The sequence below is a fragment of the Pipistrellus hanaki genome (assembly GCF_964339955.1).
Source record: "Pipistrellus hanaki genome assembly, chromosome: 13".
Classification (NCBI taxonomy): domain Eukaryota; kingdom Metazoa; phylum Chordata; class Mammalia; order Chiroptera; family Vespertilionidae; genus Pipistrellus; species Pipistrellus hanaki.
Window position 1 is genome coordinate 21,436,118 of NC_140515.1, and position 22,979 is coordinate 21,459,096.

The following is a 22,979-nucleotide window of genomic DNA, read 5'->3' on the forward strand; positions in this document are numbered from 1 at the left end:
TTAAATGCTCCAATCAAAAGACACAGGGAGGCTGAATGGATAAGAAAACAAAACCTGTCGAAACCAGTTTGGCTCAGTGGTAGAGCGTTGGTCTGCAGACTGAAAGGTCCCAGGTTCGATTCTGGTCAGGGGCATGTACATTGGTTGTGGGCACATACTTGGTGGGGGAGGCAGCTGGTTGATGTTTCTCTCTCATTGACGTTTCTAGCTCTCTCTCTCTCTCTCCCTTCCTCTCTGTAAAAAATCAATAAAATATATTTTAAAAAAAGAAAATAAAACAAAACCCTTACATATCTGTCTACAAGAGGCTCACTGTAGATATAAAGACACACAGAGACTGAAAGTAAAGGGACAAAAAAGGTAATTTATGAAAATGAAAAAAATAAACTAGGGTAGCAATATTTATATCAGACAAAATAGACTATAACACAAAAGCTATAACAAAAGATAAGAGGACCTAGAAATACCACTTCTAGTCATTTATCTAATTAAACCCAAAACTAATTCAAACAGACATATGAATCCACATGTTCAATGCAGCATTATTTACAATAGCCAAGATGTGGAAGCAACCTGAGTGACCAGCAATAGATGAATTTGTGCCTATATATAATGGAATATTACTGAGCTATAAAAAAATCTTTCCATCTGCAACAGCCTGGATGGATCCTTGCTAAGTGAAATAAGTCAGACAGACAAAGACAAATACCATATGTTTCACTTATATATAGAATCTATAACACAAAATAAATAAAAGAATCAAACTCACAGACACAGAGAACATTTTGATGGTTGCCATATGGGAGGGAATTGGAGGATGGGTAAAAAGGGGGAAGGGATCAAGACATACAAACTGATAGTTATAAAACAGTCGTGGGTATGTAAAGTATAGCATTGAATATAGTCAATGATAATGTAATAACTATGTGTCCTGCCAGGTGGGTGTTAAACTTATTGAGGCAATCACTTTGTAAGCTATATAACTGTCTAATTATATGTCGTACGCCTGAAGCCAATATTATATTGTATGTCAACTGTAAATGAAAAATAAAAAAAAATCATTTAAAACACCAGTAATGTTCACCGAAGTCCTAAAGTATGTTTAATTTTTTTCCTCAAGGCCCTATCTTGTTTTCCAAGTGAACTCCTTAGAAACCTCCCTCTGTCAATCATATATCAGCTCTCCTGTCTTATTAACTAAATTGCCATCTTACAAATTGACATTGGAAACAGGTAAAACCAACTGTGATATAAGATATCAAGGGTGGTAACCTTATGGCAGGTGGGGCAGTACCTAGAAGGGGGCAGGTGGGGGGGGCTTGAATGTTCTCTCAGTTCTTAGCCTGAGTGTACATTACATAGATGTGTCCACCTTGTGAAAGTTCATCAAGCTGCAAACATATGATTTGTACACTTTTCTGTATGTGCTAAACAGAGCTTGTTTAAAAAGAAAGGGAAAGCATAGTCCCTCTCCTCTCCCCACTCAGACCCCTGAGCTGTTATTGTTTTGCTTCTGTAGTGCCTGACGGAGCTGCTGGGTGGTGGTCTGGAGATAAAGCTTGGAAAGGACAATCCTTCAAAGCCTGCAGTGCCTTTTCCCTGGGGCCAGCAGCACGTGGTAGCAGGCCTCACTCAACTCCCCAGCCTCCTTGGGAGTCTTCAAGCCAGCGTGGAATTCTAGGTCTGAGACAGGCTGGTCAGGGTGGTGCAAACACCTTCAACAGCACCTTTCTATCATGGTCGTCCTTGCATTGCCCAAGGCTCCAGCGGTTTCTGGCCACAGCAGGAATGCAGCAACCTCCCACTGAATGTCCGGTAGTCTTCTCATTAGTATGAAATCATTAGGTCACTTCTTTTAATTAAACTGCACCCGTGTCAGTTTCTAATTACGAGTCAACAAGGAAACATGTGACTTGCCCTAATAGTTATCTATCTTGGTTTATTTGTTTTCTCATGTAGAACGGAAATAAGAAACCTAACAATCTACTCAATATGATCACCTATCACTGACTAAGAGACACTGGCCACCTGATGGAGTTTGTAGTTATGATGACTGGGATTATGATATCCACCTTACAACCAGCCTATGCTATGCTCACTATTATTAAGCATAATAATAAGTATAATAATATACTTAACATTATTATACTTTAAAATATTAAGTTATATTATTTAATAATAATATTTAAATTATTCAATTTAAATACTTATTTAGATAAATTATTTAAATGTATTTAGATATTTTAAAACATAAGGCCCAAGTTTCCCAGGAGAGGCTGAGACTCAGAGCAGTTAGATTCTTGCTGGAGTTCACACAGTCAGCAAGGCTAGAGCTCAGACCCCATGGCTCCTGCAGTGAAGAACTGTACCTCCGTGCTTGCTGAGGCTGCTCCCAGAAGTCCGCGGGGAAAAGGGAACTGTGACATGGTGGTTTGGCAGGTGTGGAAGCCATTCTGTTCTAAACACTTCGACATGCAGGATGGAATAGTAAAACTAAAAATGCATATTTAAATACAAAATAAAATGCTTACGAGAGAAGATACTAAAAGACAACTGTACATTTATAGCTAAGTGGTGCTGTCTGGGGCTCTGCTATTAGCATGAGAAATCAAACGTTATGCCTAAAGTATATGCTGCCTAGGAAAAATATTTACTGTAATTATATGATACACAAACTCCTAAATGCAGAAGCTTACATAACAATGATTCCCAGGCACAGTCAATACCAATAGGATACATGATTGAAGCCCAGATATAAACCTCTCATGAAGAGAAACTTAAACTCTATTCTGTTCCCACAACAATACTAATTAATAGTAAAGATCAGTTTACAGTCAAAAATGACAAAACACATGGGCAAAATCTGCCATTAAAGACAGCAGACACAAGAAACAAGAGACTGGTGCCCTAAAAGTTTAAACTGCTAAAATAACCTTAAGAGTTCTTTATAATTAAGTCTAGGGCATTTAATAATAGGACTCTACATAAAAGAATACACATATTTTTAAAAGAAGCAAATGAACCTTCTAGAATAAAAGGAAAGACATCTATATTAAAAATGCAATGCAGCAGACTAGACACAATTAAATGGAAATTAATGAACTCTAATATAAGTTGAAGGATATTATCCAGGATAAAGTACACACACACACACACACAAAAAAAAAAAAAACACCCAGAAATGAATTTATATCTAGACATAGTTCAGTGTAACTTCAGAACATTAAAGAGAGGGTAATGCTTTAAAAACCATCAGAGAGGGGAAACCCAGCCTATTTATAAAGGTGCAAAACTAAAAGTCAGAAGACAATGGAATAGTATCTTTAAAATTTTCAATTTAGATAGTAGATAGTATGAAGTTAAATTATCTCTGCAGAGTACCTCTGAAATAAGGTGTTTTAAACAAAGAGTGAGAGAATGTAACACTCCCAGAACATTCTTGGAAAAAACTTCCAAAATACTCTAAAACCAAAAAAAGCAATGGGAAAAAAAAAAAAGCAATGGTGAGTAAACAAATTGGTAAACATTCTATTGGAAGAAGAAGAAAGAGGAGGAGGAAGAGGAGAGCAAAGAAAAAGAATGAAGAATAGAGAGCATATAAAACGGAAATAAATCCAGACTTAAATCTACCAACAATAGACAGGTATTTCAAATCCAGCTATATTCTATTTATAAGACAAATCCTAATGCAAAATGACAAAAAATAATAATAATTGAAAATGGAGGGAAGGGGGTGGGAAATATGCCTAGGAAATGTTACCAAAAGAAAAACTACTATGCCTATGCTGTTAGCAAATGAAATAGACATTAAAGCATAAAGCACTTTCATATAGAAGTCTTTACATAATGATAAAAGGAATGATTTATTAGAAAGCTGTACCAATCCTGAACAGAGATGTCCATGGCAATACTGCTTCAAAATATAGAAAGCAAAATGAATTGAATGACAAGAATGAGTTGAAAAATCCCGAAGTCTGGCAAGAGACTAATTGCCATCCAAAACAGACACTCCCTAAATATTGAATGTGAACTCTAATTGAAAACAATTAAAATTAAAATAAAATAGACACCATTTAAAAAACTTTGAAACAAAGTAATACATATGAGCCAATAGTTACTTATTAACATTTGTACCCAGCTATCTGAGAATGAAACTTGGTTTCAAAAATACATGGATAAGTAAGTATCCATTGGTTGTACTTATATGCATGTATACAAGTCCTTCAGTTGATCTCTGGGGAGGGAGGGTATGTATGGGAGGGGGAGGCAATGTTAAATTATGTACACAGATAATAATTTAATAAAAAAACACTAAAAAAATAAAAAATTAAAATTAAAATCTTTAAAAATTAAAAAAAATAAAAATAAACTGGAAAAAAAATACATGGATAAGTAATAGAATACAAACAAGTCTCCACATATACTAAAAAACACGTGTTATACAGATCACAATGCCATTTAATTAGACATCAATAATGATAAAAAGCCTCAAATCACACTTGTTAGGATATCTAAAAATATTTTAAAATGTATTAATAAAAATTGTGAAAATTATAACATTGCTAGAGTTAAATAATAATGAAAGCCTTATATTACATTTATGGAGATAAACTGGAATGCAGAAAGAAATTATATATATTTGGATGAAGCTGATAAAGGTAGGCAGCAAACACAAAATGTTAGAAGAAAAAGAGTAAACTCCCAAAACATAGACGAAAGGTAATAATACAGATAAGAAACTAAATAAATACAATAAAAATTCAAAGAAACAACAGAAAGAATCAAACAATCTAAATGATTGTTCTTTGAAAAGAGTAACAAAACAAACATGAAATATGGTGGAGGGGGACTTTAGCAAGAGAGAGAGAGAAGAGGAGAAAAGTGGGAAGGGGGGAGAGAAGAGAAGGAGGGAGAGAGAAAGAGGTTGATTTAAAAGGGGGTAAAATCAGCAATAAGATAGCATTTTTAATCAAACGATAATACTATGACCAAAGGCATGCAATAACCTTGGAAAGTGAGATGAAATAGGCAATTTTCTAAGAAATATAATCACTAAAGTCATTTAAAAAAAGAAACAAAAATTCCAGAGAGATAGCTAGCCACTAAAGAAACAGATGCAGTGGTTGAAAATGTACTCACACAAAAGCAGATGAACAAACAAAAACCCACCAGTCACTGATAGTTTCCTGAGTTTTACCAAACATACCAGAAAATGATAACTTGGTCTTACACGAAATGTTAAGATATTCGAGAGGGAAAATTCTCCAAGTAATTTTATGATGACAAAATGAAGGTAAGAGCAAAGCCAAATGGCAGTACAAGGAAGGAAAAGTGTAGCCTGCTCTCCTTTTTGAGCACAGATGCAAAAGCTCACCATCTAATATGAGCAGATAAATCTTGAAATACAGTGTTGGTTTTTGTAATCCTGACAATGAAAGTCCATCATGGTAAAACAAGTAGATTTTTACATTTGCCAACCTATTAAAGATATTTATGGCATATATGTGTCATGATTGAAAAAAAATGAATTATATCCATGTAAGTCAACATATTAAAAATTAAAATTATTTTAGTAATGTAAGTAGAATTTTTAAAATAAAATTCAACATCCATTCAAGTTTCAAGTAATAACACCAGCAGCACCAAATGTTCTTGAAGAGGTCTTTTTTAACTTAATAAGTGGTTAACTACCAAAACCTACAGTTGGGCACACAACATTGTGAGTTACTTAATGCACTTGAATTGTACACTTAGAAATAGCTACAATGGTAAACTTTATATTATTTATATTTTACTACAACTTTAAAAACCCTATAGCAAATATACTTAACATGGATTATTAGGAGCAGTTCCTTTAAATTAGGAATAAGGCATGGTCACCTACTCTCATTGCTTCTATGTATCAGAATTCTGGTGTAATAAAACAAACAAATATAATGATTAGGAAGAAAAATTGTCACAGGTGATATTACTTTCTATGCAGAAAGTCCAAGAAAATCTATACACAAACTGTCAGCTCTTAAACAGCATCTAGTAATTTGTGGGACATAAGATACTCAATGTGCAGAAATCAGTGATATCCTCATATGCTAGCAATTATCAATTAGAAAATGTAGTTTCAAATATGTACTATTTATGTTAGCAAGAAAAACTCTAAGCTAAGTATAAATCTAACATAAAATTATAAAACTGTATTGAAAGGCACAGAAAGAGACATATAAATAAAAAGATATATTTAGTTTATAAGGGGAAAGGAAGGTCCAATATAAAAGATAGCAATTATCTTCAAATAAGTATATAGCATAGCAAATTTAATTGAAACCTTAGCATAAGTCATGGAAATTAATGAGCTGATTCCAAAATTAATATGAAAGAGTAAAGAGGGAAGAATAGCCAAGATGATTATGAAGAAGAAGAATGAAATGATATTTGTTCTAAAAAACAAGTCATATTATAAAGCCATAATAATTAAAGAGACAGGGTGCTGACAGAGGTATTGACAAACCATAAAACCTGGGCCAGATCTGCATATAGATGGGAACTCAGCCATGGCACAGGTGTTATAATAAATCTATTGGAAAATAAAAACTATTCAATACAAAGTGCTGGTTACAAAGCCAAGTACATAGAAAAGACCAAAGTAGACTCTACCTCATGCCCCTATTCGACCTCTCTCTCTCTCTCCCACTCTCTGTTTCTCAACCTTCCCCCACCCCCCGCAAAGGGTTTAAAGTCCTAAATGTGAAAGGCAGCCCTTTACAAGCATGCAGAATAAAAATACATGGGAATAGCATTATAACATTAGGGCAGAGACTAATTTTTAAAACAAGATACAAAATAGAGAAATCATAGAAGAAATAATAAATTAGACTACAATAAAATAAAAGTAAAAGAAAATTTCTGTTCATCTAATGGCATCCATAAATGTGAAGAGCCAGATCCAGGAATAGGAAGACATATACAAACCACATAACTGAAAAAAAGGAAAAAAAAGAAAAAAAAAAAAAAAAGATGTCCAAAACAGAAAGAAAACCCAAATCAGTATGAATACATATGACCAATAAAGCTGTTTCAAAAACAGGCCCACCATATCAGTAATCAGAGAAACCCATAGTAAACCACCAAGTATCACTTTCAATCCATCAGACTTCAGTGAATCTGAAGATTCTGTGCTTTTGGTAAAGACACCTGGAACAGGTTGCCGAAATTGCCAACTGTCAGTTAGGGAAACACCAATTAGGACTTCTTCCAACCATCAACAAACAGAACTAAAACCTCCCATACTCCAGGATGCATTCTGAACGCTTCCCAAACTCTCAGCCACCTTTCTAATAAAACCAAGCTGATGGAAATACTCCCTCGCACAGAGGGCAGCCATGTTTCCGTCTCTCTCTGGGGAATCCTGGGCATGCCCCTCACAGCAGCCCATCTGGGGAGGTTCTCACTGAGCAGAGGTGGGGGCTTACTTGGAGCAGTCTTCACAAGCAATGTTCCCTGAGGTCTCCTTGATGGTGCGCTCAGAGACAAATGCTGGGTACTCAGTATCACAAGGCTCCAGGGTCTGTTTCAATTTCTGGGCTGTAGGGATAAGGAAAAAAGGGAGGAAGAAAGATAAGGAACACAAGGCACAGGCTTTATTGTGACTGTTATCCCATAGGAACTCAGAATGCTGCTCAGCTCCCACGGCTCTGCGAGTTTTCTAGGCACAGCATAATGCATTATTTTCTAATTAGTCCGGTGATTTCATCTGCCAAGCAACTCTATAAGCTATAATTCTTCAAGCAGTTGCCTTGGCCTGATCAGCTATCATTTATGCATCGTAATAATTCTACTTTTCTGGGACAACATCAGTCAACTGAACTCAGCCTCACTTGAACTTAGCAACAAACACATATGCATATCTAAATAAAGGTCTAAAATATAAGTTACACCATATTATTTGGGTTGAGACCCAGGTCATGATACAATTGCATGGTTTTATTACAGAAACAAAATTGAAATATGGACTAGTAAAATACGTAATGCCTTTGAACCAAAGCCATGAGCCTAATCCTACTATTATGAAGTGCCTTGTCCAGTAATATGGCACTAAATAACCCTGTACATAAATGAGTACATAGTAGGCACTTGGTGAAGGCCTTGTGGTTGATTAAATTATCTAAGGGAGTTATGTCCAGTGGGCAAGTGCCCAAACCTCTCTAAGTCTCAATTTTTTAAATATGTTAGTTGGGGATAATATAGGTTTCTATCAGAGGTTGATGTGAGAAGTAAATAATACCGTGTTTCCCCGAAAATAGGACATCCTCCAAAAATAAGACCTACTTACAGGTTTCCTTCTGAGTGAAATATAAGGCATCCCCTGAAAATAAGGCCCCCCCTAGGCTAAACATGAGAGATTTGGTCCACTGATTCTGAAAGAGATGGAGTCACAAGAAATTCACCAGGAAATTCAGGAATTGGATTGTTATGATGATGTTCCAGAAGATGATGTCATGATTGTCATTGAATAAATGAGTCAATTCTTGATACTGTAGGATTCACAGTTTGTCTGGTTTGTGTTGACAACTATCATACTACTGTACAGTATATAGGTAATAAATTTCCTTTATTTTCATTTACAATAAATGTGTACTGTATTCTTCTTCATGGAAAAATAAGACATCCCCTGAAAATAAGACCTAGCACATCTTTGGGAGCAAAAATTAATATAAGACACTGTCTTATTTTTGGGGAAACAGGGTATGTGTGGAGTATTTAGTGCAGTACCTGGAACATCATGAATGCTGGGTGTCAGTTAATTATAACAGTAGTAATAGTGAATAATAACAAAACAATGATAGCATTCCAGTGAGGCCATTGTGATATAAAAATAAGGATGGCAGAGTTTATAACAGCAAAGATATGGAAGCAACTGAAGTGTCCATCAATATATGAATGGATAAAGAAGTGGTGCATATATACAGTAGAATATGATTCAGCTATAAAAAAGAATGAAATCTTGCCCTCTGCAACAACAGGGATAGACCTGAAGAGTATTATGCTGAGTGAAATAAGTCAGACAGACAAATGCCAGATGACTTCACTTAGGTGGGATCCACAAAACAAAATAAACGAATAAGCAGAACAGAAACAGACTCCTAAATACAGAGAACATTTTGACACTTGCCAGAGAGGAGAAGAGATTTGGGAGGATGGCAAAAATGGTGAAGGAATTTGGAAGTACAAATTGATACTACAGAATAATCATCGGCATAGGGAATATAGTCAATAATATTGTAATAACTATGTATGGTGTCCAATGGGTACTAGGTTTATCAGGGTGATGACTTCACTTATATATATAAAATCCTAATATGCAGATAGACCAAACAGCAGAACAACCAAACAACTGGTCGCTATGACATTTGCTGACCACCTGGGGGTGCATGCAGAACATGCTGAGCATTGGCCGCTGCAGGATGGTGGAGCAGGTGAGTGGTCCAGAGCCATTCAAGGCGGGGCTCCAGAGCCACTGCTTGCACCTACTGCCAGTGCTGGCCCCACTTGCACCCTCAGCTGGTGCCAGAGCTGCCACTTGCTTATTGCCACTGTGTTTTGTTGAATCCTTCAGTGAGAAAAGGTAAGCAGCCGGCTGTTTCCCTGAGTCCTGACTCCACTGAAGGTGAAGCGCTGGTAGCTGTAGTGGCCCTCAGAGAATGCTCACCTTGATCAATGATCACTATAGACTTAAACAGCAAAATCACTGCCGCCTTCACAGCCAAACTCACTAGGTGCTCACTACGTGCCAAACACCACACTGGGCCCTGGGCCTGGACGGGGGCCATCACGCAGTGAGCAAGGCCTGCTGCTCTCTGTTTACAGACCAAGAACCTGGAGCTCAGAGGAATAGGGACAGACGCTTGCCCCAGTCACACTGCTGGAAGCGGCGGCGGCCAAATACCCACTCTGCCACATCCTGGAGCCTGCTACACTCTTCGCCATCACACCCTCTCCCTCACACCCCACTTACACTGGACCTCTATAGCCGAGGCCGCCATGACCTATCCCTCGCTCACAATGAAGCCCCCACACAACTGAATATCTTTAATTTCCCCTTAGCAACAAGTGTCCCTGATGAGAATAACCGACTCGAGTTCACAGTAATTACATGCAGACAATCGGGAATGAATAGAGTTGCCATGTGAAAAGCTTTCCTCTCCCTTTGTCTCTGCGGGCGCACCCCCATTCAGAACCGGGTGCTGGCAAGCCCCTTCCCTTTGTGCAGCTTCGCCCAAATGATACCTTTGTGATACTCGGCAGAAATGGCTTCCGCAGCCCCCTCATTAAGGAAGCGAAGCAGATGAACAGTGCAATTATGGATTCCATTTTTAGCGGGACAAAGAGGTACGTCTCTCAGCTCAGGGGCCTTCGCTAGGGATCGGATGGTACGTTCTGAACGAAGAGACCTTGCCAGTCAATGTAGGATGTGCTCAACACTTTTCTCTCCTTAGACTGGGTCTAAGAATTACATTTAACAAAGATATGCATATGATAGCAGCTCCACAGAGGAGTTTACCCTCATTTGATGCCGTTTCTTCAACTCTAAAATGGAGGTCACAGCCATGCCCAGCAGAGGGCTAGAAGGCCTGAATGTAACAGTTTCTGAGCAGCAGCTGAGGTGGCCAGGGGCCCTGTCTCGCTCTGCTGTCTGGTGGAGGTGGCAGGTCTTGGGTGAGGTCTGAGCCCATTCTCTCTTAGCTGTCTGACATGGGTGCCTTCTGGACAGATCTAGCAGCCCCCACCTCAGGTATGTTGAAGGGTCTGAAGATACTCCGATGTCAGCATTCTGCTAACGGAGCAGCACTATTCATCCCCACATGCATCCACAATGTGATTACTGGACAAGGTCTTTCTCTCGATTTTGTGGGGAAAGGTCTCAGGGTGTGGCAATGGAGTGAGGTAACTTGGAGTTATTTATTAAGGACCTTTTTATAAAGCTTCCTGAAACAGAAGCAGAGAGCTGAAGCATGGCTGTATTCCTCTGAGCGGAAATGCTGCCCACGGTGAGTCCTGGTGCGCAGGGAAGCAGGGGAGAGGGGAGGTGACACAGAGAACCTACACACATTTTGTAAGCATCATGAGTGCAAAGCCTGCCGGCCCCTACCCGACACCCCTTGGTCTACACTAGGGTTTCTCAACAGTGGTCCCCCCTTACCTGTGATTTCAGTTACCCACGGTCAACCACAGTCCGAAGATGTTAAATGAAAAATCCCAGAAATAAACAATTCATTAGTTTAACTTGCACAGCATTCCTGAGCGGTGTGATAAAATCGCACCCATTTAGTAGGTTTCTTCTCATCTCTCTTTCCCAAATCATGCGCCATATTTTTTATGGCACATTTTTCTTTGGGGGGGACAAGAAAAATGTGCCATAAATTTCAGTTCATATCTTGGTCTCTGCTCATTGGCTCACCATTGGCATACTGACTGTTGGTCCTATTTAACACTACCCTCTCCTCTCCCACTACCGAATGTTTTTGGGGGTATATACAGTTTTTGTATATAATTTTTGTTATATTAATTAATCTCATGAGCATTTTCAAACCTGGTAAAATTTTCAGGAACAGGATCTTTTAAAAAGTTTTTATACCTTCCTGCCGAAACCGGTTTGGCTCAGTGGTAGATCATCGGTCTGCGGACTGAAGGGTCCCAGGTTTGATTCCGGTCAAGGACATGTACATTGGTTGTGGGCACATCCCCGGTAGGGGATGTGCAAGGAGCAACTGGTCGATGTTTCTCTCTCATGGACGTTTCTAGCTCTCTCTCCCTCTCCCTACCTCTCTGTAAAAAATCAATATATATATAAAATAATAATAATAAAAATAAATAAAAATAAAAAGTTTTTATACCTTCCTGTGAATGAGTTGTAATTTAGCTTATAATATCCCATAGCCCTAGCCAGTTTGGCTCAATGGATAGAAGGTCCACCCTAGGATTGAAGAGTCCCAGGTACGATTCCAGTCAAAGGCACATATCTTGGTTTCAGGTTCAGTCCCTGGCCTTGGTCAAGGCCTCTGGAGGAGGCAACCAATCAATATGTCTCTCTCCATCCCTTTCATTCTCCCTAAAAATCAATGGAAAAAAATAACCTCAGGTGAGGATTAACAACAACAAAATGTCCCTATTGTTCATCATTTAAAGAGTTGCTGGTATTTGCAATCCAAATTCCCTGATGATCATCCTACATAGAATCCTTTGTTCCCACCTCAGTTTATTTCCTTAAGGCTATGTTTGTAGAAGTGGGACTACGGGCACTTGCTGTCATTTGAAGATGGTACCAACCCAGCAGGAAGGGGCAAGTCCCAAGCCCATGACCAAAGTGTCATCAGACAGTGTGTGTGTGGATGAAGGCAGAGCATCTGGGCCTGGTCCACGGGGTTGTCAGCTTCCCAGGACAGAGCCGATCTGAACACACATGGATCACATTCATTGTTATTCATGCTGGTATATCCATGCATCAAACTCTGCATATGTTGCTGCATCTCATACTCTAACAAGAACTTGGTGAGTTTCTGAATTTAGGAAAAATGGGCTAAGTGTAATTTACAAAGCTATGATGACAGTGTCTATAATGGTTATACCTGGCCAAAAAAAGAAAAAAAAAATAGGGTATGTAGTAAGCAAAGATTGAGCACCAACTATTTTTCTTACTGTGAGGAAACTGAGCCTTACCCAGATCAGCCAGCTTGTCAAATGCCAACCTTGGAGCCAGGACTCAAGTGCATACTGACCTAACTCCACAACTCATGCCTGTAAGAGCTTCTACTAATTACCACTCAAATCATTAAAGGTTTGGGGGCAGGGAAAGTATATGATTAGATTTATATTTTATGAAGGTAATTAAAACAAAACAGAGCAGTTATCTCTCCATTCAGCCTGAGACGTCACCGTGTCTGTCTCCCTCAAATTTCAGCACTGCCCAGCAGCTTCTTGATGATGTCACCTGTGCAATTATGGCCTCTAAGCCTTGGTAAAGGACATGGGTCAAAGTGCGTAATCCACATGGGCTGAATGAGGGCTGTGGAATTTTTAAAAAAACATTTTTTAATGTATTTTATTGATTTTTTACAGAGAGGGAGAGAGAGGGATAGAGAGTTAGAAACATCGATGAGAAAGAATCATCGATCAGCTATCTCTTGCACACCCCTTACTGGTGATGTGCCTGCAACCAAGGTGCATGCCCTTGACTGGAATCGAACCTGGGACCTTTCAGTACGCAGGCTGAGGCTCTATCCACTGAGCCAAACCGGTTTCGGCTTTTGTCAGACTGGATGGCATTGCACTCAGCACAAAGGGTGCCTTTGCTGCCAGTGCCAAAACTCGTCACTTTGTCCTGAACATTTTAAGCGAGCACGTCCCTGATGAAAAGCAGCCAGTGGATTCAGGGTTCACCACTCTGAGCGGGGAAGCAGAGGCCAGTGCTGCTTACCTTTAGCTGTCAGATCCGAGTGCCACCAGCTGCAGAGGTTAAACTCCACCAGGAACCTAAAAGCGACAGAGAAGCCTAATGTTACTTGGCCATCCACACCCTGAATGGAGAGGGACCTGTGCTTCCCAGCATGGCTCACCTGCTTGGAAAGAGGGCATCGCAATCTGGAGATAGTGACATGGCTGGTTAGTGACTGCCCCACTATCACAGGCTTTACCTCGTATGGGAAAGGCTATTTTATCACCAATGCCAACCAGACCCAGGGATCAGGTTTTCCTAGACTCGAGGACTCTGCTGAGAAATATTCTGCTTTCTAGGCGAAATAGTTTCTGGTTGTAGTCTGAGTCCATAGAAAAAAGTCAACTTCTAAAGGGCTCCCCCTGCCTGGTCTCAGAAATACAAATAAAATATTCTATAACAGACTATGATCTGCAGCAATAAAGGAAGCTTTCAAAATTTATACTGCAATGCAAGCTTGTTCAGCCATGTGTGTGTGACATGTGTCTGAGAGACATTTGTGTGTGTGTGCAAGATGTGCATGGGTGCGTGTGTGTGTGTGTGTGTGTGTGTGTGTGCGCGTGTGTGTGTGTGTAGGGACAGATGGGGCAAATTTCTCTTAATGAAATTAGACCACAATGAAAATTTAAAAAAATTAAAATTTCTCAAATGCTCATAAAGAAAGCAAAAGTTATATATATATATATATATATATATATATATATATATATATATATATCCTCCTCCGAAATGAATGGTCACAGACCATTTCTTTTTCAGGCACATAGCTAGTATCTCCAGCAACTTACTCTCAATAAAAATCCTGCTGTTATCTGTTACAGCATTTTTTATCTCCTTTGTACATGCAGAGCTTACTCCCCACTTGAATTTATAAATTGTTCAATTAATGTAGGTTACATGAAAGCAATAGAGAAGATAATGTCTGTTCACTGAATGGCAAAAAGTCTGCCTAAACCCACAGAACTGGAACCTTAGAGGAAAATAAGAATAAGCCAGTTTGGTGCAGCTTTCCGGATCTGGCCTCCATGCCATCCATGGAATTCCTCTTCCTGTGAGATGCAGTGTTTCTGTAATGCATCCATCATCTCATCTGGAAGTCAAGCCTTTCACCCCTGTGCCATTTCACCCTGACCTGGGTCACGGAAGCATCCTCCAAACAGGATGGCAATTTGACAGGGTCAACAATTAAATCACACCTGAGAAAAGCCCCCAGCCCGTGGCCCCTGACTGCACCGGCCCCACCCCTAACCGTGGCTATCCAAGGCCAGGCATCCGAGTAGCACAGTGGGCAGCCCTGGCAATTTGTCCTTCAGCCCACAGCCCACCCAGGCAGCGTTAACAGCAGTCAGACATCTATCGATATGTTAAATTTCACAGTGACCACAATAAATACATTTGGTTTGTGCATTGCAAGCTGTTCGTCTGCTAAACAATGATATAAGGGCATGAGCAGTGACCGTGAATAACTTAATAAAAGATAATTTTTGGTCTTAGCTTTCGGTACTTCGAGGTTTTCAATGAGATTACCTCAAAGTATTATGAATCTAATGGTCATGGAAAGCATGAAGTGGAGTCTCCCAATTCACGTAATAATACACAAGAAAAGCAGTCATATTCTTTTAAATGTAGCAATTGTACTTACAAGACAAGTTCTGTCATTATCCATTTTACTGCAGCAAGGAAAGCATTATAAGGCTAAAGAGAAGAATTCAGGTCATTCCAAAAAAAAAAAAAAAAAGTGTATCACACATAAAATTCACAGTTTAACCTAAGGCTTTACATCAAGACAATGCTATTCTTTGAGAGACATTGATACTGATATCAGGTGAAGAACCAGTGGTGCTCTAGCTAAAAAAAAAAAAAAAGAAGAAAAGAAAAGAAAATAGTATCCCCAAACTAACATTTTAAAACTTTGAACTCCCCTGTAGTGAGAGGTGATTTACAAGTAAAATAAACGTGATCTAATACCAGGGTTATCTCTGAGAGGAAGAAGGAAGTTCAGCAAAGGATGCTTAAACCTTTACCCTCTAGGGACTAATATTGCACAGCCTAATGCTGAGGCCCTGGAATCACAGGACTGATTTCAAATTTACGCATCTGCTTCTCAGAAAGGTGATTCCCCACTGTATGTCATTCATGGAAACAAGCAAAAATTGCATATAGTTGACTTTAATGCTGCCCATGAATTATGTAGGATTTAAGCTGCCTTTTCTCACACTTACATATTTGGACTTGAAAAAAAAAAAAAAAAAAAGATAACCATATAAACATGTGATTTTATCCTTGCAGAAAATCCCCTTCACTCTATAAAAGAAGGCATTGACAGCCTAATCTTTATTTCAGAATATTTTAATTAAAAAAAGCAGTTGGGTTGTTTACTCTGAGAAATTTCCTATGTGGATAATTCAATTTCCTGGATTCTGGAAAGTACCATGTCTCCCCATCAGTCAGTTCTTTGTACCCAGGTATGTCAGATATGTGAGTGGTGGGCAGATTTGAAAGACAGGCAAAGACACTGGCAAAGCCTGGGCTCCAGATGGCAGGTCTGGAAAAATCTCAGAATCCTTTGTGGTTGCATTTAGATATCATCGAATTGAAATTCCAAGTCCTGCTTTCCTCAGTGAGGTCTGTTTAATCCTACCTTCTGAGCATTTTGATGATAAAGACTGGAACTAGGCATGGGGGGGATTATCTGGTTTTACGTAAAACAAGAACCAATTTATATATCCCCAAACCATTCTGGAAATTTCCCTATTTCAAACCAACCAGGAAATAAACAGAACAAGGAAAACATACTGGGGTCGCTCCCCAGCCCACTCAGATTTCAGACAGCCTCTCTGGCTCTGATTTGACAGTGTCTCAGCGTCATTTCCTGAATCGCAGGGCCCTCAGGATGAGGGTCAGATAAGGATAAGAACCATTAACTATTTCCTCAAACCAAAAGCAACCCTGCAGTCCCGTGGTTTTGCCGTTACAATTCTTGGGGCTTGAAAAAAATAATCATCTTTCTTTCAAAAGTCTCAGGTCACCTGACCATGGGACAGTTCTGTCTCTGGACGTGCTGGGATGGATAGTGAGTGACCTTTCAGAGGTCCTTGGTAGTGTGGTCCAGGAGGAGAGAAGGAAGAAAAGGATTAAGGAGGCTTTGGAGGAGAGGAAAGGGGGGAGGCGGGGAGCTCACCCTGAGGCCAGGGGGAGGAACACTCAAGCATTTCCTGCCAGACACTGGTTCAATGTAGGGGGAAAGGGATGGATTATGTAAATATGGGATTAAAACATTAAAATGCACATTATCATTCAGAAGGGTAAAGCCATTGAGCTTTTAAGCCTAATGATGAAAACATATCTTGGGAACTTTCTAAGTCTGGAAATAGTCCTGCTAAGGTTAGGGAAGTTGAGTTTGGAAAGAAAGGCTGATTCTCACTGAAAATCAGTGTTTCCAAAATGTCCAAATCTTAGTTCCTAGTGGCCTCTTGAAAATTTTCTAGCTTCGAATCATTTCCTGTGCCCTGAGTGTTTGAGAACCATGTTAAATATTTAGTTTTTAAATAATCCCCTGGCAAGATTGTACATCTGCAAATGAGAAGGCGTGTATTTATATTTTAAAACCAAAATGACTCTTAAATTTTGTGCTTCAAACAAAATTCTAGGTTAATTTTTGGAATTTACAAAATAATAACATACAAGGGTTATGTTTATATACATATGCTAGACTATATTGAAGTATCTATATCTGGGTGTTGGGGTTTTTTTGTATGTGTGTTTTTAAGTTATTGCTGGCCAAACTTACATTGCTTGCACATTATAAATTATATTTTAAAACTGGGAGTAGCCCTGGCCTGGGTGGCTTGGTTGGTTCGAGTGTTGTCCTGTGCACCAAAAGGTCACAGCTTTGATTCCTGATCAGAACACATGCCTGGGTTTAGAGTTTGATCTCTGGTGGGAGTGTGTGTGGGAAGTAACTGATCAATGTTCCTCTCTCACATTGATGTTTCTCATTCTCTCTCTCTCTCTCTCTCTCTCTCTCTCTCTCTCTCTCTCTCTCTCTCTCTTATAAAGTCAATAAAAACATATTCTCTGGTGAGGATTTAAAAAAAAAAAAAAAAAAAAAGAAGAAGAAAAAAGCAACAAACTGGCAGTAAATTATAGCAGTAATTTCCGCAGTCAGAAAGCCATTTTCTAATGCTACAATAGCTACAGTGATTGATCCTCAACATCAGCCATGGAAACAGCACCAGGGAAATGATGGTGAAGGTCAGTGGCAGTGTGATTATGGGTGAAGATCTATTTTCAAACTGTGAACTTGGCCCTGGCTACAGTAGCTCAGTGTTCAGAGTATCAGTCTACAGTTCGATTCCCAGTCAAGGGCACTTACCTGGGTTCGATCCCCACCCCACCCACCCCCTACAGTTGAGGTGTCTGTGGGATGCAACTGATCCATGTGTCTCTCCCACATGGATGTTTTTCTCTCTCTCCCTCCCTCCCTTCTACTCTCTCTAAAAATCAATGGGAAAAAAATGTCTTTTGGTGAGGATTCAAAGGGAACAAAAAGTGGATTTGTTCATAGGCTAACAGCTCTATCACAAACCAAAAGCAAGATTTCCTTTGAACCAAACCAAATTCTCTTTTATATCATAATAAGAAAATCCTCAAAACTTCTCCCCTTTCCTACCCATCAAAAGGGGGCTGCTGCAGTCATCTTTCCAAGACTTTAGATGTGTTTGTCATTCGTGTAATCACTGAATTTGGCTTTAAACAGAGTGACTTTGCTCAACCAGGAAAACCAGCAAATACGTTCAAACATTGCTGGTTTGGAAAAGATAGCTGATTACCCCAACGGAAAAGGTCTGCTGGGCGGGAGGCAGCCGGGTGCAGCTGCTGGCTGGGTGACTGGCTGTACTTACATCCAGGAGGCCCCGGGCGGCGTCGCTGCTCTCCTTGTTGGCCCTGCACATGGCCTGGTAGTCATAGAGGGTAATTCTGCAGGAGAGAACGGAAAGGAGCTTCAGGAAGTGGGAAAACACAGGAACCACGTGATGCTGTGCTTGGCAAGGTGAACTGTCACTCACACTACCTCAGGATAGCAGTGACGAAGGCCCATCTGTGCAGGCCTAGTAAAAGGGACCCGAGTTTTGCCACCCCACCATGTGCTTTTGGGGATATTGATTTTAAGCTGTTTCTTAAGGAACAAAAGACTCAGAACCTTTGACCCTGCTTTTTCCTGCCCAAGGGAATTCAGATGGAAAGGCCGGCTTTGGGAAGGGCATCAGCATTCTTGCCTTAGCCTGTGTGCACTGAGTAACAAAGACGGGACGGATCCGGGCAACAGCCGTTCTGCTGGGGAGACCTCTGTCCCCTTGTTCCTGGGTTGCCTAGCAGGAAAGTGTTTGCCCTGTGTCCTCCTTTTCCCCTCTTCCTGTCCATTACCCACCTCCCCTTGGAATTCACAGACCCCTGCCCCCTTCTTCACTGTGGAGAATGGCACATAAACCTCAACTGTCCAATGCGCTTTGGGTCACATTCTTATAGACCCCCGGATGTGCACGCGTAGAATAAACTTGGAACATTTTCTCCTGTGAATCTGCTTCTGTTCATTTGGTTATTAGCCCAGCTAGAAGGAGGTGGAGGAACGTTATGTTTTTTTCAGCCCTCACACCAGAAACGTGGCAACTTCCAGGACTGGAGATACAGGCATATGCTCTTGTATAACCACAGAACCAGCTCAAGATGCTCCTTTTCTATGTAATGAGATGCTGAGTTGCTTTTTGGAGACAACAGACACATCATGTAGCCGAAGCAAGCACAGAGGAGAGAATGTTGGCCTCCAGCTGCACTAGAACCAAAGCCCCACCCCTGCTACCCCAGCCCCATCTCCCAAGAAACCAAAGGGCCAGGACATAACCGCAACTTACACACCAGAACTCTTTCAGAAGCAGAGGGTCCGCTGTCTAGGAATGTTCCCTACTGATGCCCCTCACTAGACATGGCCAAGCTCCAAGGTCCTCCAACAGAAACTTGCCCTCATACCCTTAAAAACCCACTCCGGACCCTGGAGTTTGTGCTTCTGTTTTCCTGGGTGGCACCATTCATAATAAAACCGCCCATCTTTCTCCACTGCAATTATCAATGTTTAGTGTTTGCCCCTCCTAATGCTGGGTGGACAAACTCGTTTTGGTCTGTGACACTTGGAAATTGAAGACAGGGACTAAAGGTATTGGGGTGGTGAGGGAATAGGAGAACCCCCCACACCGATGGGACAGTCATTCTGGATTATCAAGGATGCTGTGTATAAACCAGGATACCCACCAGGGAATAGGCTGCTCTGAACTGCATTCTGAGCCCCGGATGGAATCCCTTTTGGCCACATCTCCAAGGTGGAGGGGAGCTGAGAAGGGCCAGCTTGGATTAAGGAACATTGAGATCCTCTGTCGCTCTCAATCACCAGGAGACATGCCTGGACCAACACCAGCCCATCACGTTGACAATGTGGTGCAAACCATCTGGCTCATTGGTTGTAATTCCCACCCTAACAGTGAGGATATTCTTACTTTTGAAATCAGTGCTATTTATGACATAAGAAAATGGACATTTTTTTCCCCCTCCACTGATGAAAAAAGTATAGCTTTTGTCCCAATTATGACCTGTCCTCAGAATTTCTACTTTATAATTGCCTCAGATATTTTAATTTCCCACCAACAATTCTACAAAGCACAGGATAATGACAGTTTCTAGTAGCAAGTTAACTGCTATTAGATGTAGCAAATTACCCTCTCCCCAAGGAGGAGGTGCGGCCCATTCTCCCCACAGGTGCCTTCCCCCATCCTCTCAGGAGCAACACTTAAAGTCCAGGCTGGGTTACACAGCAGCTGCCTGATGACACGTTAGCACCGCAATGCCAAGTGAACTTCTACGTGACTGCAAGGCATTCGCCTCACAGGAATCCTTTCCCAAAGTAATGCAATGTTTTATGCGGAGCATACTCAGTGCTGTGCTGGCAGCAAACCGCCAGCTTAGTCTCTGGCTTGGGGAAGTCCCCAAACAAACTTCTCACAGCCATCACCAGCAGCCCTGAGGGTAACCCAGCCACAGAATCTAACTGATCCCTGCCTGGCCCACCGTGCCACAGTCAGCAGACTCGCCCATGGGATTCTATAGGATTTTGCAATAATCACCATTGGCTTCATCCTTCTCCTTGGCCCAACTCTGTCTATAGGATGGAGACTTGGGCCGGAGCTGGGGTGAGAGGCAGCAGAGGTTGAGTGGAGCGTGCGAGGGCCTGGGCCTTGGTTTTAGAGGTTGCTTCTGCCATTTTTCCAGGGTGGGATCTTGTGTAGGTTGCTTACCCTCTTCTGGGGCTTCAACTTCTCTTATGAAATGACTGTGGAGCTATTCCAGGATTTAAATGCTCAGGCACAAGGAAGTATACTAAAATGTGGTGACCTGGGCCTGTGATGATCCTTCGGACAGAAGGCCTATTTTTTTTTTCTTTGTTAGCATTTGGGCTCTTAAAACTCCTTTAAGATGGAGCAAACAGCTTCTGATTCCCAAAGTCCCAGGTGAGAGCAGTGTGGCCTAATTGTTAAAATGCCAGCTTTGAAGTCAGTGACACCAGAGTTCGAATCCTAACTTATCTACTTATCACAATGTTTTGTGTGTGTGTGTATGTGTGTGTGGTTTTTATACCTTTTTGGTGCCTCAGTTTCCTCATCTGTAAAGGCTGAGAATCATGGCTACCTCTCAGGGTGGTGGCAATGATTCACTGAGGTTACACGCCCTGCAATTAGCACAGGGCACGATGCAGAGGAATCGCCTGGCCGAGGGCAGGGCTGCTGTCACTTACGTGTGTGGTGTTCACTGCCATTATTAATTACGGGGCTGGTGTTTAATGCAATGGGAATTGACTCAGGCTTTTCCCAGCTGGTGGGAAGATGGACAGGCCTCCTCATTTTCCTAGCTCATTGGCACACATGTCAGGGTGTAAAATTCACACGTCCCTGCAGTGCCAGGCACCCCGAAAAGCTGTGTGGGGTCACTAAGAGGTGACACAGGAACTTCTGCTCCTGGGCTTCTTAGCTGAGGGCTAGGACAGTGGCCAGCAAACTCATTAGTCAACAGAGCCAAATATCAACAGGACAACGATTGAAATTTCTTTGGAGAGCCACATTTTTAAAACTTAAACTTCTTCTAACACCACTTCTTCAAAATAGACTCGCCCAGGCTGTGGTATTTTGTGGAAGAACCCCACTCAAGGGGCCAAAGAGCCACATGTGGCTAGCAAGCCGCAGTTTGTTGACAATGGGGCTAGGAGAACAACAGCCAGTAGCTTTTGAGCCTCTATTGAGAAAACATGAGCGAGGTAGTCTAAACCCTGCAAGATAGCTTCCTAACTGGCCCATTTCTCAGAGGTGCAAGCCAAACCTCAGCCAGCCTAGCTACGTGCCAGGGTTCACATACCTCACTTGTGGCAGGGCCAGAATCAGATAGGGGCCACGCTGTACCCACCTCGCTCTGCTCAGCAGCAGGCTCTGACAGGTTCCAGGAAATGCCTGGAATTCTGTGCCCCATCCCAGAGCCTCTTTGGAATGTCACAGGAAGTGCTGCCCAAGATAAGGTCTCCTTTCCAATGTCCAGAGTTAACTTTCAAACCCCAGCTGAGGGGCTGTGGTGGGGTCACTGGGCCAGGCCGGACCAGCTGGCCTGCCGGCAAGAGCCCTTGCCATGGCAACCGCCAGATGGCAGGAAGCTCAGGGTCCTCCAGGGATCACTTTCAAAGGCCGTAGTTTACATGTTGGGGCCAAAGGCAATTGCTGGGGGGCAGCCCCCTGGGCCAGGGTTCCCACCTTTCATTTCTCCAGGCAGCTCTCCGATTCCAGACTCCGTGGCCATCACGGAGGTCACAAAACCAGCCTCCTCTGCCTTCTCCACACTTAGCCAGCTTTAACTAGATGTTACCAAAAGAGAGACTTCCAGATTATTACCCTTTTTGAAGTGACTTTGTTACTGTTTTAAATAACTCCATTTTGTGGCTACCTGTATCCTGTTCGGCTGATTATAGTTAAAGAACATGATAATTGCCTGCTTTCATTTGGCTCTAAAATAAGCCTGGAGCGTTGGGCCCAGCCCAAGCTTGGTGCTGCTTTGCTGCCCTCAGCAGGGGGAGTTTATCCTCAGACAGATAACATGCCTGCATCCCCATGACCTCACCAGCAGCTCCAGCCCTTATCACCAGCATCGCTCGGCTCCCCAGCCGGCTTGCTTTGAAACTTTGACGGGAGGCAGATATGGTCTGTGAAGGAGAAACTCAAACCCAGGCAAACAGCCTGGGCACCCAGTGCTCCGGCTCTGGCACCAGGTGAGCCTCAGGTGACGGTCCACGGCCTTAGGACTTGCTTTAAACTCCTTTGCTGATTCTGCTCTTTCCCAACTAGACAAACACTGCCACCAAGAAAAACATTTCTTCTAAGAATTAGAAGGTTGAGTTCCAAAAGCACGA

General features: G+C 41.5%; 1 protein-coding gene across 4 annotated transcripts in view; it reads right to left on the reverse strand.

The window, feature by feature from the left end:
• Positions 1-22,979, reverse strand: part of CACNA2D3 (calcium voltage-gated channel auxiliary subunit alpha2delta 3) — a 781,459-nt gene that overhangs the window by 50,608 nt on the left and 707,872 nt on the right. For 3 of the 4 annotated variants that reach the window (XR_014796705.1, XR_014796706.1, XM_084903113.1), the window contains 4 exons: positions 18,391-18,466; positions 15,129-15,181; positions 13,469-13,524; positions 7,467-7,578 (listed from right to left, as the gene is read on the reverse strand). Coding sequence is in view for 1 of the 4 variants with exons in the window: in XM_084903113.1 (XP_084759239.1) it covers positions 7,467-7,578; positions 13,469-13,524; positions 15,129-15,181; positions 18,391-18,466 (297 nt within the window). In the remaining 3 variants the exon portion in view is untranslated. The remainder of the gene's footprint in view (positions 1-7,466; positions 7,579-13,468; positions 13,525-15,128; positions 15,182-18,390; positions 18,467-22,979) is intronic. The other variant, XR_014796707.1, reaches the window with a different exon arrangement.